The following is a 14863-nucleotide window of genomic DNA, read 5'->3' on the forward strand; positions in this document are numbered from 1 at the left end:
ATTTTGTGGATGTCACACTTGTACTTAAACATTTTTAACCACCTACCTTGCGGGAACTTTGAGATTTCCTTGAAGTCTTCTTCCCAGGCAGTGAGATATCAAATGAAAATTTCAAACTGGAATTAAAATCTACACCTTGGACATGAGAAAAAGAAGAAGGGCAGATTATAGTCTACAAGTTACAGATTACTTTTGTGCAAAGGAATTACATAAAACTACATTACACCACCTGTTTAAAAGGTAGATATGTTCAGTTAGTTAATGCTGGAAACAAAATAGATGTGAGTGTGTTCCTGTGTGCACACATGTTTTAACAAAGAGGATGAAACATTTTAAAAGAGAAAAAAAGTTATTGGGGGGAACTATTAATTATAACAAAAGATTTGAAAATAAATAAATGGCGTTTAGGAAACAAAAGAAGTTTTTTACTAAGTAATCACACAGAATTTGAAATGAACAAAATCTGAGATTAAAAGTTAAAAATTCATAATCTGACAAGGTACCAGGAAAAGGTCTGAAGCATCCTATTTTGCTTTACTGCCTCTTCAAGTTGCATTTTTATTTTTTATTAAATTTGTATACCACCATTCATCTGCAGATCACAGGGCATTGGGTTATATCCTACTCGGAGTAGACCCATTGAAGTGGCTACATTTGGACTATTTAAATGTCACTACTCTTGACTGTCGTTAAGCTGGCCACCATTTGATTTATTTTATACACAACTCTGAGATCTAATATTATTATTATTCATTTATATAACTCTTTTCACTCCAAAAGCCCCCCCCCCAAAAAAAAGAAGAGTGGCTAATAATATTTTAATAAACAACAGATAATGTGCTATATCCAGCTTTGATGGCATTTCTTGGGTAATTAAATTTCCCACGCAAACCCGCACCATCAAGCCACCATATTGTTGTGGAGCTAGCATTTATTCATGCAAAACTTTATTTATTTAAAGTACTTCTACACCAAACTTCAGCTTAAAAACACCCAGGACATCAATCAATCAATCATTTAGAAACACTCCTGACAAACTACAATTCCCAGGATTCTTTGAGGGAAGCCATGATGTCTGTTTAGAGTGGTATAAAACTGCTTTAAACTCATAATGCAGCTGGGCCACACTGAAAGGATTTCTGGATATAATGGAAGGGTGGAAATACTGATAATGCTAAACATATCACTCTACCCAGCCCAAGTCCTTTAATACACATATTTCCTATAAAATCTAACCATATATATTTTCTAGGTTGAAAAGAATCTAAAATAAGGCCCCTCAAAGGAAAGGCAATGGACATCCTTTCCAGGAGAAGATGCAATTGAGGAAGAAAAGGAACAGCATCTAATTTTATTGACATAGATAAGTGTTGAATATCCGTTAGATAGAAGAAGCACCTTTAATGAAGTAATGGGCAAAGGATGTTGGGAGAAAAACAGACGCAGAAGAATGCAAACAGATATGAAGAGAAGCTGCCCCATCTTCAAACTGCGCTGTTGCAAAAATAAAACGGTTACAACATTACTACTTCCACAAGGTCTCATTGATGTCGGACAGCATCATCAGAAAGAAAACTCCCAAATACTGTAAGGGAGAGGGTTTAAACTGCACTTGCCCTGCTGCCTACAAGCTCTTAAAATGACAGGCAGCACTTCAGTGAGAGGTCCCTAAGGATGTTAACTGGGAGAAACCCTGAATTAGCATATACCAAATACATAAATAGCACAATCCCAGTTTGGGCTGGACAACCAGTGGTTTGCTGAGCACAAATGACAGTTCCCAGGGGGTTCAATAAAATGATCATTTCTGCTGACAGTCTGAGATTATAGAAATCAGAACATCTTGTTCACATGTTACACTGAACACAGGTACAAGTTGTCTATGCATGTATAACTATTTATATGAAAGAGTGTTACACTTGTAGATTTGCACAGTTTAGCTGTATCAAAACACAGGTACACAGACTGTGGACTCCGCTATACAGCTGCAAATATAACGTTTTAGGTGTGTTTTAAGTGCATTATACAAATGTGACACTAGATGGCGAGGGTGAGCTTAGGGCAAATACAATATATTTTTCAAAACTTTTTTTAGGAAAAAAAGCATTTTCGCAATGTTTTTATATGTGTCTAGATTCCCTCTGTGTTATCATTGAATGTCACATGTGAATAAGTGCATAAATGTACAGCTCAACTATTTGTGTACATGGATTGTTTACTCATTGAATGTAACATGTGAACAGCCTTGGTGGGCCACCTGCAAACCAAAACACTTTGCCTGAGAGCTGTCCTGTACTGTAGTTGGAGCACCCAGAGGAATGTAGTCCTCCTTTAAGGTAAAGGGACCCCTGACCATTAGGTCCAGTTGTGGCCGACTCTCGTGTTGCGGCGCTCATCTCACTTTACTGGTCGAGGGAGCTTTCAAACTGCTAGGTTGGCAGGAGCAGGGACCGAGCAACAGGAGCTCACCCCGTCACGGGGATTCGAACCGCCGACCCTCTGATCAGCAAGCCCTAGGCTCTGTGGTTTAACCCACAGCGCCACCCGCGTCCCAGTAGTCCTCCTTTAGAAGACGTCTAAAATCTTCAAGCAGAAGTTCCTCTCCAGCAATCACACTGCACACTTATGTCTCCCATTATGTAAAGAGTGGGCAGAAAGCAGTCACATATTAAAAGTGCAATACAGATGAATAATTCAGATTGCAAAAGGGATTCCCTCCATACTATATTAAGTGGAGGCCACAAGAGATATAAATAACAATCAGTTTGGGTTATTTTTTGAAGACATTGCAGGGTACTTAAAGAATACACTTGCAAAACAGCTCTGAGGACTAGAGAAGGAAAGGACTTGTTGGTGCCCTCCACAGTTAGCTTCACTCTCTGATCACACATACAAAGAAATCTACGACATTCTCAAGCCCATTCTCATTCCATCTTCCCCACTGATACCTAATGAACATTTCCGAATGACGTAACTTTAAAAGCAGGTTACCATGTTTGGGGGAAAACAAAGGAGATTTCGACCGGGGTGGGTTTTCTGGCCGTGGGGCTACCAGCTGCACAGGGCGTGCTTGTTTGTCCGCTAGCTTTTTGAAGCAAGCCTGCCTGTTCTCGAACATGCTCCGCACATTCTCAAGCTTCATCTGGACCATTTGTATCCGAGCCTGCAGATTCCAAAAAGGAAAACCCCATAAGCAAATCTTGCAGAATTGGCTTGTCACATATCACAGGTGTTTGATCAAGCCTAGCTCCTGTGAAGTGGAGGTCAGTTTGAGACACAATATTGGATCTCCTAGTAGTTCAGGCTAGTGATCAGCTCTAATCTGGAAGCCTCCATAAGAGTCAGGGACCCACTTTGGCCTATTGGTGTAAAGCCTGGGAGGCAACCCCAGACTAAGCCAACAAGCTTAATTGCGCCAGTATTTTCAGATTGTTGGATTCAAGGCTAGCACACTGTGTAGTGGAGCTCTTGCTATCACGGCCAGCACAAATGCGATTCCTCTACCACGGGCCTACCTTTAGTTCAGGAGTTAAGATGGGCTCAAAGTCAGAGTACAGGGTTTGTGGGTCAGCATATAAATGCAGCGAAGAACTCTCAAGGAAATTCTCTATGTCTTGGAGAGCTTTCTGGGCACCTTCTCGGGACTGGCATTTATCCATCTGCTGGTTGGCTAGAAGGTAGGCTCCTTCATCGCAGCACTCCAGGGCCTGGTGAAAAAACATGAGTAGGAACAGGTTGGTGGTCATGCCTAGGGTAATGACCAACTAGCAGTCTGTAGGCACCAGTGGACTTCCCCTCTCCCATCTGTTATGAATAGGCTTAGAGGACAGGAGGAGATTCAAGGTGGAAGTATTGTCTCCAGTGTCCTCTTCCAACCAGCTCCAGCAACTGCCTAACCCTCTTATTCTGCTGCATTGTTGTCATCATGTGCTTTACATCCAGTGCCAGGAAAATCACAGGTCACCCTTATTAAGGAGACCTCCTACACTGTGCTAGACAGAAGAGGTGGCTCTTGTATCGTTCTCTGACTCTGGGGGTGACTCCATAGCTTCTCCTGTTCCACAGCCATGCTTTGACATGCAACTGCAGAATCAGCTATGAGCTCTTAAAGGGAGGGGCAGTGGAAGAGAAGGTTCAGTCTGTAAGTCTGAGTACTGCTAGGCCATAAGACCTGCAAAAGCAGCCAGAACTTCCAGGATTCCCAAGCGTTTCCCAAGTGCTGTTGTTGGTCTCTGGAGGACAGAAAAGGGAGCCAGATATAACTCAGCTAGCCATATGAGAAGACCCTCTGAGGTTTCTTGCAGAGCTGAGGCTTCTTGGAGACCAGTAAGACCTGCAGCAGCAGTTGGAACTTATTTGTTAATTAAATTCCAAAATACAACACCAAAAAATAAAAATAAACCTCTAAGTCTATTTTTCTTTGTTATATTGAATTTTCTAATTGTTTATACTTTTTGTCCACTTTGAATTTATTGAATATGTTTTGTAAACTGACTTCTCTCCCCCACCCCAAAGCTTTTGATGACTGATTGTTTGTTACAGGCTGCTTTGGGCACAGAGTTCACTGTGGAAAGGCAGCATTTAAATGCCTCTGGTCCACTGCAGAGCAACATCTTCTGCAGCTCAGCCTGCAATTTCCTATGAGACCTGTCCAGGGTCCTGATCTGCCTTGCCTCGCCCAGACCAGACTGGATCTTGACAATTTCTACCACTTCCCCTGCATGCCCCAAGGCCTGTGGTCCTGGTCAACCCTGTCTCTTGACATTTAACAGGCAGCCTGTGTGGTTTGAAATCAACTGTGCAGGCAAAGGCATCCCACTTTGAAGGCCCCCGTGAGTAGCCGACTGTCAAGGCTCGCAAAGTGGAATGCATAGATCTTTCCATAGAGCTGTGCAGGATCAGCAGTACCAGCAAAAACAAACATACAAAAACACCCTTTCATTCCAGCCATGTCTTTGCCTGTGCCACAGCTGGTATCATTGATGGGCATGGCTGGGCCAAATAGGGACACCTAATTAGGCTCCAGACTGGAGGTTCCCTGCTCCTGGCCTACAAAATTAGAATCCTGAACCAACAAGAAGTCAACTCCACAATCCCGGATGATGCAATAGTATAATTTCATCTTCTTCTACATTACCTATTATGGGGAGGAGCAAGGAGCTATGTGGGACACTGAAGCCTCAGAAATGCTATTTAGCCTTCGCTCTGGCTTCTTTAATTTCGAGAAGGTTTCACTCCCACACTTGCAAACTTGTAAATTAAAAGTGGGGTTCTGTGGCTAGTAGCCCATCCTGCCCTCCTGCAGGATCACAGCAGATGCACAGCTCCATCCTTTGCATGCAGAGTTGGACTCTGAAAGCAATGCTCTGTCATTCATTCACTGTGTCTGGAGGTCCACCTCTGGACATTACCTGCTGCAGAGAAGTGAGAAGGTCAAAGGTTCTTTGGAGCTGGTTGTGTTTCCTTTTGATCTCCTCCAGCAAGATATCCGAATGGTGCCGCAGCTCATTACACTGCTGGCAGATCAAGTTGAGGGCGTAGTGGTGGTTGGTTGCCAGCTGGTGCCCATGAAGGATCACAACCTGAGCCTTCCCTGTCAACTCCTATGTAACATCCAAATAAAAGAGGGGGTAGGAGTTATATTTCTAGACCGTGTGAGGCAGAAGGGCCGCCATGTGGCCCTCACAGGCCTCTCTATCTAGCCCTCAAAGCTCTTCCCAGGCAACACCTTCTCCCCCCAGTCACACACTGTCCCTACTTCACAGCCTCTTTGAAGGTTCTTTCCTGGCTGGAATGTGTCTGATCATGCCCCTTGCTTGTGAGGATGGAGGAAAAATATGAGAGAAAGCAGCCTACTGCACAAAGGCAACGCTTACCGTTGTTGCTCTGCCAACTTTTGTCCCTTGTGTCATCTGCTGAAGAGATGTCAGAGTGCCCCCCACCTCTAGCCATGCTGGCCAATAGTCTGGGGTCTTGGAAGCTGTAGTACAGCACCATGGAACACCTCCCCATCCCTCCTCTAGGTGGGTTAGGATGGCTGTTCCTCACTGACACCAATTGGATGGCGCTCTTACCTGTGCCATTTTGTTCAGGTTTTCCAGATCCAACACCCTCTGTTTTACTTGAGAGACATTATCTCCAGTATCCGGCAGCTCCCTTTGCTTCTCCATTAAAAATTCAATGGCTTTACTGAGCTAAAAGGAAGAGGAAATTTTGTCAAAAAGAAAAACAAAAACAGGAGGGGCACAATATTATTTAAAGCACAGAAGGGGAACTTGTGGCTCTTAGGTTCCCCTCATGTGGTCTACACATCCCTCTTTGCTCTGTTTTCACTTGAAAGTGTTGCATTATGTTTGAGCAAGGAAGACATCTGAAGCTAAACAAGCAGAGAATGGGGGTGGCGGGGGTGGTCTTCTGCCCACCACTGGCTCCAGCTCCACACATCAAAGGAGCCACGCCCCCCATGACATCTCCTTTTCGCAGAGGGAAAAGGTCCTCTATACCTTTCAAGCACACAGTAGTTGAAAGCTACTGTGTGGGTCGAATGAATATTAAAAAACGCCAGCAACAGTTTCTTAGCCAAGGCTGATGGGATGGGGACCTCATCCTACCTCTTGGAAATGTTGCTCGAATTTCCAAAGCTGCAAATACTGCTCCATCTTCAGCTGATTTTTCTCCCAGAATCCATCAAAAGCAATTTCCATTTCATGTAACTGTGCAAGCAACCTTTTTTTCACAAGAGGGAGCTGTTTTAGTTATCCATTAAAAACAATGTACTATGTAACCCAAGAAAATCATTAATAAAAACAATTTAAAAAACCCTCAACTGCATTTCTACCAAGTGGTCCCAAGCTATTAAAAAAAGACATTTTTACAAAGAGCTCAACCCCTTAAAAAGAAAAAGAAAAAAGCAGGCACCTTTTAGATTTCGCACGATGTCACTGATGCGGCATCGTCAGAAATTTAAATGGACTCCAGCCACCCAATGCCTATTTGGACTGCTGAGGACTGGAAACTCCAGAATCCACCAAGGTACTTTGCCAAGCCCCCACCCCCCGAAAACAACCCTTAGGTGTTGTTGCAACCTCCTTTCACCAGGGAACAAATTGTAGCTTGTCCAAGGTAAAAGAAGGCTGTCCCGTTCAGAGGTGGCACAGGTGCAAGACAGGTGAGGATGTTTCCACTGCACACAGAGAAGAAGAGGTTGTATCCAAGGTGGTGGCTTGCCTGCTTGCCCCCCCCCCATAACTTTTGCCATTGCTGGGGTTGGGTGGGTGGGAATGCACTCTAATGGAGTGCCTACCTGACCCCAGGCACACAGCTGCTTTCTTCCCCAACAGGAATGGAAGAGCGTCTTCCAACCATCACAGACAACACTAAGCTAGATGGACTGTATAAAGATAATTTCCTGTTCATATTTTGGGGGGAAAGAGCTATTGCTCGGTGGTAGGGCTTCCACATGCAGAAGGTTCTAGGTTCAATTCCCAGCATCTCCAGGTAGGGCTTGGAACATAGTACCCAGCCATTGATAACCTTTATCCTTAAGTTCTCCTGTGCATTGTTTTGCAGGAAACCTCAGGAGCAGAGAGTGCTCTTATACTCTGGTCCTTCTTATGGGTTCCCAACAGGCATCTGCTTGGCCACTGTGAGAACAGGATGCTGGACAAGATGGGTCATTGGCATGATCCAACAGGGTTCATCTTATGTTTCTATGCTTTCAATGGGCAAGACAGTGATCCTAGTCAACAGCTTTTAACATGTGCATGATGCTCAACATGCTCACCGATTGACAGTCTCCCAGTCACCAGATCTCTCCTGTGGTTCCTCTTTGTCAGGTTCATCCATGTCAGGTTCCTCTAAACTACACAGCAGCATGTTTCCTTCTTTGGTCACTGTAGTAATATCTTCCTGCAGCATGTATAATAAGCACTGCTGATTAATATGTCACCAGAACCACCATGGTGGTCTTCCGTTTCCAACTCAATGAGGTGTCAAGGACCACAATTCCAAAAGGAGCCCTCTGAACCCAACCCTCAGCTGGAATCAAATCTACACCACATCTGCAATTGCACCTGCTCACCTGTCCCTGGGTATATTTAGCTTGCAGAAGAGAAGACTAAGGGAAGACATGGTCTTCAAACATCTGGTGGGGCTGTCATGCAGAAGATGGAGCAGATTTAACATCTGTTGTTCTAGAGGGCATAACTAGAAATATTGAGAACTAGAACCAGCTAATAAAAACTGAATATGTGTTTTATATTGATCAGGACCAGGGGGCTGGACTCTTTCACTGTATTTCCCCATCAATTTTACTGTTGGTGTGGGTGGACCCACAAAAATCGTAGATGACGAATAGCCATAATCTGCCTGGAAGTGGGAGAAATGAGCAACTGGGACCCTGCCTGCTCTATAAGCAGTTCCCCACACAGCAAACTTTGGCACACTTCCAGAGCTGGTTTGCCAAAGCACGTTATGCTCTCACTTTGGTTTAAGTATCATGGCTGCTTTTACAGGAACTCTAAACATAATGCCAAGCTCTCCATCAGCCTTATGTAAAGAAGCAGATATGTGCACAAAGGTCCAAGCAGCTTCTTTGGAAGAGACACAAACATGGTGCTGCACCATCCATTTTGATCCATCATGACTGCTCTGCTGTGCACCTGAAACATACCACAACTGCTGGATGTGATGCAGGTCTAGCAATACCCGTATTAAGAGACTCAACATTAGGAAAACCTTCCCAATGGTATGAGCCATTTGACCTTAGAAAATACTCCTTTGAGAGAGATGGTGGACTCTCCTTCATTGGAGTTACTGAAGCCACAAGCTGCAATGGCCATCTGTCAGGGACAGGGATGGCTGAATCTGTCACTTTCTCTCGGTTTCTCATTTTCCCAATCTTAAATTCAGTTCTTCACATTTCTGCAGCAAACTGAAAATCTGTCCAAGTTTTAGTGCAATAATAATAGTCACATTTTTGTATGCAGTTTGGACAAATACACACATTTTTGTTAAGCTGTTTTCCCTAATATAATGCATTTTTTGTTTGCTGTTTTATACATACAATTATATGCATACTTTACTCTGACATGTGCATTTTGGTCTATATTACTTGACTAGGGAACCACAATGCAAAATCCAGAGAACTGTGGATTTTGAAGGTTGTGTTTTGTCTTGGAAGCTGCAAATTAGGTAGTTTCACCTTCCAATGAGAACTGAATCAATCCCCCCCCCCTCTGTCCCTGGTCAGAGATGCTATAGTTGAGGCAAGATCTCTATACAGAGTTCAAAGTCAGAACTGGCAACACTATTTCCTATTCTGTAATTCTAGGATTTTCTTGCTCATAGGCAGAGTGTAAGGTCTAAGGGGACAGAAGTTAATGCAATATTTGTGTGTACCATGTGCCTTTCTGAAGTTGTAGAAATAAGAAACAAGCAATGACAGCCAGGGCCGAGACACCTAGTTTAAGAAATCACGATCAATCACTGTGAAATGGCAGGATTAATAAGATAGATGCACATCAGTTTGAGCAGGAGTAAAATAATTGTGCTGAAGAATTGCTTTGATGAATGGACTGGATTTCCTTGCCCCTTCCTCCACCCATCAAACGTGGCAGCCTTTAGCTAGCAAATAGTGATTCCAGGACAATAATATACCATACCACAGGGGCAAAAGCAAGGAAAGGAAAGCAGGACAGTGAAATGTCATTTCTTCCCTGACATCCCAACCTGTTTAGTGAATAGTTGCTTGTGTGGAGATTATATGATGCTCCCCCGGCCCAACACCTGCTAGGGAACTAGGTTTGTTGCAAAACCCCTTCACATCCAAATGCAATCTGAATTTGGCCTATGGTCAGAGGCAGTAATGGTTCTGAATACCAGTCGCTGGAAACCAGGGGAGGGAAGAGTGCTCTTATTATGCTTAGGTCCTGCTTGTGGGTTTCCCATTGGGGGCATCTGGTTGGCCCCTGTGAAAACAGGATGCTGGATTAGATGGGCCATTGGCCTGATCCAGCAGGCTCTTCCTAGACCCTTATGCTAGTGTGCAATTGAGTCCCACCCCCAAAAAAGTCTAGGATTGCTTCCCACCCCCAAACCAGTGCTTTACTCTAATTGTGCAAACCTAAATCTCTAGTAGGGAATTGAACCCTTCCAGCAAAACAGTTATCGAGTCTGGAGGTCACCAAAGTTTTTCACAGGATCAGGTAGTTTCGGATGCAACTTGCCTTCAGCTGATAGTATTTCTCTGTGCGCAGTGCCAGGATGCGTTCAATTGAGTAGGCATCATCTGGGAGCTCTGTTTCTGCCAGCTCCATGCCAAAGGATTGCAACATCTGGGCAATTTCCTTCACTGTTAGTGCAAAGCTTTCTATGGCCTGGGGGAGAAAGTTTTCTGTTAATCAGCTTGGCATGCCGCTTGGTGCTTAAGCTTGATAAAAGCAGCAGTGAGGTATTTATTTATATAGTTGCTTATTTTCATTTAGGAATTGCTTCCCCTGGTGGATTTGCAATGGACAACAAAAAAGCATCGGCAATAAAAACATATTCAGGTCCAATACAGAACAAATTCAGGTCCAATACAGGTATAGACTGGGATAAAAACAAATCTGCACTTTAACGGATGTTTAGAAAACCAAGGTGTTCCGTAGGCACAAACAGATAATGGAGACTTTCAGACCAGGGGGCTTCCAAATGGCAGGTGCTGCCACACTAAAGGTGTGATTTCCACACAACATGCACCTCCTGGTGATATGGTGCCTGCAGGAGAAGGTCCTCTCCTGCAAAGTGCAGTGATTGGTTGGGTATATAAGTGGTGAGATGATGAGCTTTGTACACCAGCATGTCCTGCTAACTGAACACAATGCGTTCTCTGGAAATCGTTCATTAGGTGAGCAATTCCACTGATTGCTAGAGGGTAAATTCTAATGTGTTCCTGACCAAGGAACTTTGACCCCACTCAAAAGCAAAGAAATCCTCAGGAAACCACAGGAGAACCCAGAAAACTTTATCTCTGGTTTGTCTGATCACTCTCCCTCCCTCAGCCAACCAGCGAAAGGCAAACAAGGAAGTAAAAAATGCTCTCTGTTCTGATATCTGAATCAGCAGTGCGTATAGCAAAGTTCAGGTACTGTGTTTGGATATGTGAATTTTCACATAGCGAATGTTCATAGAGCGGGACCTACATACACCTACAACTTAGTTTAGCTGTTGTTGGAAGGACTGAAGTTCACCATAGCTCTGTGGCAGAGCAATTTACTTTGCATGCAGAACACTCCAGGTTACATCCCAGGGATCTCCAGTTAAAAGGGATCTAGTACTGCAGCTAATGATGGGAAGTCCCTTCTCTCTTCAGGACCCTGAGAAGCTGCTGGCAGCCAGAGTACTAACATGAGTAGCCAACTTGCTACACTCCAGATATTAGTAGACTCCAGCTCCCATCATCTCTGACTAGTGCCCTTGCTGAGGCTGGTGGAAGCTGGAGTCCTGGATGGTAACTTCATGAACTTCCCATTGCATGGTCCAAAATTACCCAAGGTATGTTATAATTTTGCATATATGCTAAAGCCTGCGGCGCCTACTCTCTGCACTTGCCAATGCTGTATACCCTTTTGCCTCCCCCTCCATGACCAACTTCCCTCCCTTGAATCTTTACCACTGCTCCCTATTCCTCACAGCTTGCACCAAGCCCATTGCCCTAACACCCACCCCTCTCTCCTCCAGCTCCACCCCCTTTTAAAGGGGGAGAGGCATTTCACACTTTTTACTTGCTAAACCACTGTGTGAAGGGCCTCCCCGCTCTGTTAAACCTTGCTGCAGGCATGTGTAGCCACTCTCCTGGGTGTACCTGCTGTTCCTCACACCACAGCTGATGTGGCATGTGAAATGCAGAGCATGATGACACCTGACATTTTTATGTATATAAGAAGATATTACACACACATTTACAACAGCATTAATGGGAGGAACATACTGTTCTGAAGATGACCCATTCGCTATGGCAATACTCCAAGGTGCCCCCAAATTCAGGTGTTAACTGCTTTTCATCGATGTATGTCAGCAAGTCACTGACCGAACTCAGCATTACAACCTGGGGGAAGAGAAAAGGGGGAAATAGACCTGTAGCTTAATATTCACAGAGTTAGATACCTGATTCTGCAGGAGTCATTTCACTGAATATACCAGCACATGTATCCATTTAATCAGCCTTGCAGTTAGCCAACCCCAGCCCCAAAACCAAAGATTCCAGAGCCCAGGGTCTCCCAATGAAGCTGAAAGGTTGGAAATTCAGGGCAGACCAAAGGAAGTACTTTGTCACACAGTGTGTGGTTAAACTGTGGAGCCTTCCCCAACAACACATAATGGCAACCTAGTCAACCCACTACTCAGATGCCTTTAAACAGGGACTAGAGATGGGTGGATCTGTCCATTTTGGTTTCTCTTCATTTCTCATTTTTCTACTCTTAAGTTCAGCTCTCCGGATTTCCTCAGTAGTTTGCAACTTTTAAAAAGCAAAAGTATGTACACATTTGTATGCAACGGCGCCTTATGTACATACCTTTGCAAAGCAATTTACCCTCATGTTACACGTGTTGTATATTGCTTTCATGAACACAGGCATTTTTATGTGCATTTTGCCTTCGTAGATGCATTTTTGTACACAATACTTAGCTGGAAAACTACATTTCCAAATTTGCAGAACTGCAAAGTTCGAAGGGTGACTATGTTTCAGTTTGTACCCTCCTCCTTCCTTCTTCCCAAAGCCGACTGTGGCTCAAGGTAGAATGCATGCATTGCAAGCCAATGTCCAAGGTTTCTCTGCTTTAGGAGAGGCAGAGCCCAATGACAGAGCCATGCAGATCAGGCAGGCAGGCAGGCTTGTCACACTCTCTTTGGGGAAGCAATCTGCAATATGGGACACAATGGTGTGGTAGAGAAAGAACGTACTGTTCAGAGCATTCTCACTCAGAAAAACTCTGAGCTCTAGATGTATCCCAACTTTAAAGCTATAATTCAGGGGTGCAGGAGCCTGCAGCCCTCCAGATATTGTTGAACTACAACTCCCATCCTCCCTGATCCTTGGACAGGCTTCCAGGGGCTGATGCGAGTTGGGGGCCCCACCCCTTCGCCAGACAAATGCCTGCCAGAGCTTTTAAATATGAATGAATTTAACATTTCACCTCCATTTTTAGCATCATCTTCTAAAGCCCATAAAATGCTCAAGGTTGGTGTTTTGTACATGTGTGTGTGATTGTCATTTGTATCCACTGTCATTTTAAACAAATGCATTGCAGCTGAACAACAACAGGGAAGGAAAATTCCCTGCAGGTAAAGCTGTAGAGTACAAAAGACGGGGTGATGCTGTGGCAGCAGGTGTGATACCGGCAGTTTGAGCAGGAAGTCCTCTTGGCTAAACCGAAATCCAATGTCGGTGAAAGTGCGCTGAAAGAATCCGGTGGGGCGCAGGACCATCACTAGGTGCAAGTTGCCGGGAAATGAGGCCTGTGAGGGGAGAAACCAGACAGCCAGTATTACATACAGAGAGTGGGGATTTGAACCCTGGGCCTTCCAGGTCATAGTCCAGCACTCTAACCATTACACCACACCCTGCCTTCCATACCAGGAGGTGTTTCTGGAGGGAGCATGGAAAGTGAGCGAACGACACAAAACCATATTCAAAAATTATTTTTGAAGGGAGTGGAAAGGATGCTCCCATCCTTTCTTGTGAGGAGCCATTGAGCAAGAGCAGTGGCTTAGGAGCAGAGCATCTGCTTTGCATGCAGAATGTCCCAGGTGAAATCCCAGGCATCTCTAGGTAGGGCTGGGCAGGTCCCCCGCCTAAAACTCTTGATAGCCACTTACAGTCAGCAGAGACAATACTGACCTGAATGCACCAATGGTTTCAACTCAGTTTAAGTCAGTTTCCTGTGCTCTTTATTCAGAACCATGGGGAATAGAATACTACTTTGTTGTTGTTGTTTTTAGAAATGCCATATCTCAGTGGGACATCTGCTTTGCATGCAGAAGGTCCCAGGTTTAACCCCTGGAACACACCACTGTTGTCAAACAGAGGCTGAGCGAGTTCAGCAGGAAGAACTGGGATGTTTTCCGCTACTGCTGCCTTCTCCCAGCATCTGCAGCCTCCGGCAGCAGTCTTGTTCTGCCTAATGATAGAGCCGGCCCTACTGATCCCAAGTCATTTAAGTTTTGGGAACAGATAAGAACCAGCAAGTTGAATTATCCCCTGTAAGCTAACCAGCAGCAGCCAGCACAGTTGATATGAGAGTACTTCCATTTAGGAATGAGACAGGCAGCCATTAAAACTATTCGCCACAGGAATTTCCCTGCTCCAGACATTTGTGAGGGATTGAGACATTTGCAGCAGTGTGATACTGTTCCACGTGTCTTGTTGATCCTAGTTGCTCTCGGTGAAAACCCGAGGAGAAGACACAGGCTGGTGTTTGCAGCAGACTCTACGTGCATCCCATAGCCACCTAGTTCCAGTCTTATTCCGTCCAATATGGAATAATCAATAGCCCCTTGAAATAGACACATGCCAAAATTTTTGGCACCTGATCCTTGCAGTGTTAACAATGCCCTTCATCAGCCATTTTTTAAACCGCTTTCAGGTATGAGGAAATTTGATATCAAACATGGCCCTCAGCAGTCACAGCAGGAGAGAGGAAGAGAACAAACATCCTCAAATAGTCATGGAAGTTAGGGAACAGTTCTCCAAAGATTCGTTGCAAGAATATCAATCACATCCTGTAAATTGTTGTATAGGACTTGTTTATCCCACCCTTTCTTTCCAGGAGCCTGTGGTTATCTCTTATGCACACAGAAGGGGTCCATAAACTTGCCACCT

The 14863-nt window shown here is 44.4% G+C and overlaps 1 protein-coding gene across 4 annotated transcripts in view; it reads right to left on the reverse strand.

Moving 5' to 3' along the window:
• The window catches only part of MCF2 (MCF.2 cell line derived transforming sequence), a 77199-nt gene that overhangs the window by 27620 nt on the left and 34716 nt on the right, over nt 1–14863 (reverse strand). For 3 of the 4 annotated variants that reach the window (XM_082207190.1, XM_082207193.1, XM_082207192.1), the window contains 10 exons: nt 13381–13500; nt 11972–12088; nt 10223–10376; nt 7784–7904; nt 6612–6726; nt 6075–6194; nt 5412–5603; nt 3516–3707; nt 2992–3163; nt 47–135 (listed from right to left, as the gene is read on the reverse strand). In XM_082207190.1, the coding sequence (XP_082063316.1) occupies nt 47–135; nt 2992–3163; nt 3516–3707; nt 5412–5603; nt 6075–6194; nt 6612–6726; nt 7784–7904; nt 10223–10376; nt 11972–12088; nt 13381–13500 (1392 nt within the window). Of the gene's footprint in view, nt 1–46; nt 136–2991; nt 3164–3515; nt 3708–5411; nt 5604–6074; nt 6195–6611; nt 6727–7783; nt 7909–10222; nt 10377–11971; nt 12089–13380; nt 13501–14863 lie in introns of all 4 variants that reach the window. The other variant, XM_082207191.1, reaches the window with a different exon arrangement.

This window comes from Podarcis vaucheri, assembly GCF_965113315.1.
Source record: "Podarcis vaucheri genome assembly, chromosome: Z".
NCBI lineage: Eukaryota > Metazoa > Chordata > Lepidosauria > Squamata > Lacertidae > Podarcis > Podarcis vaucheri.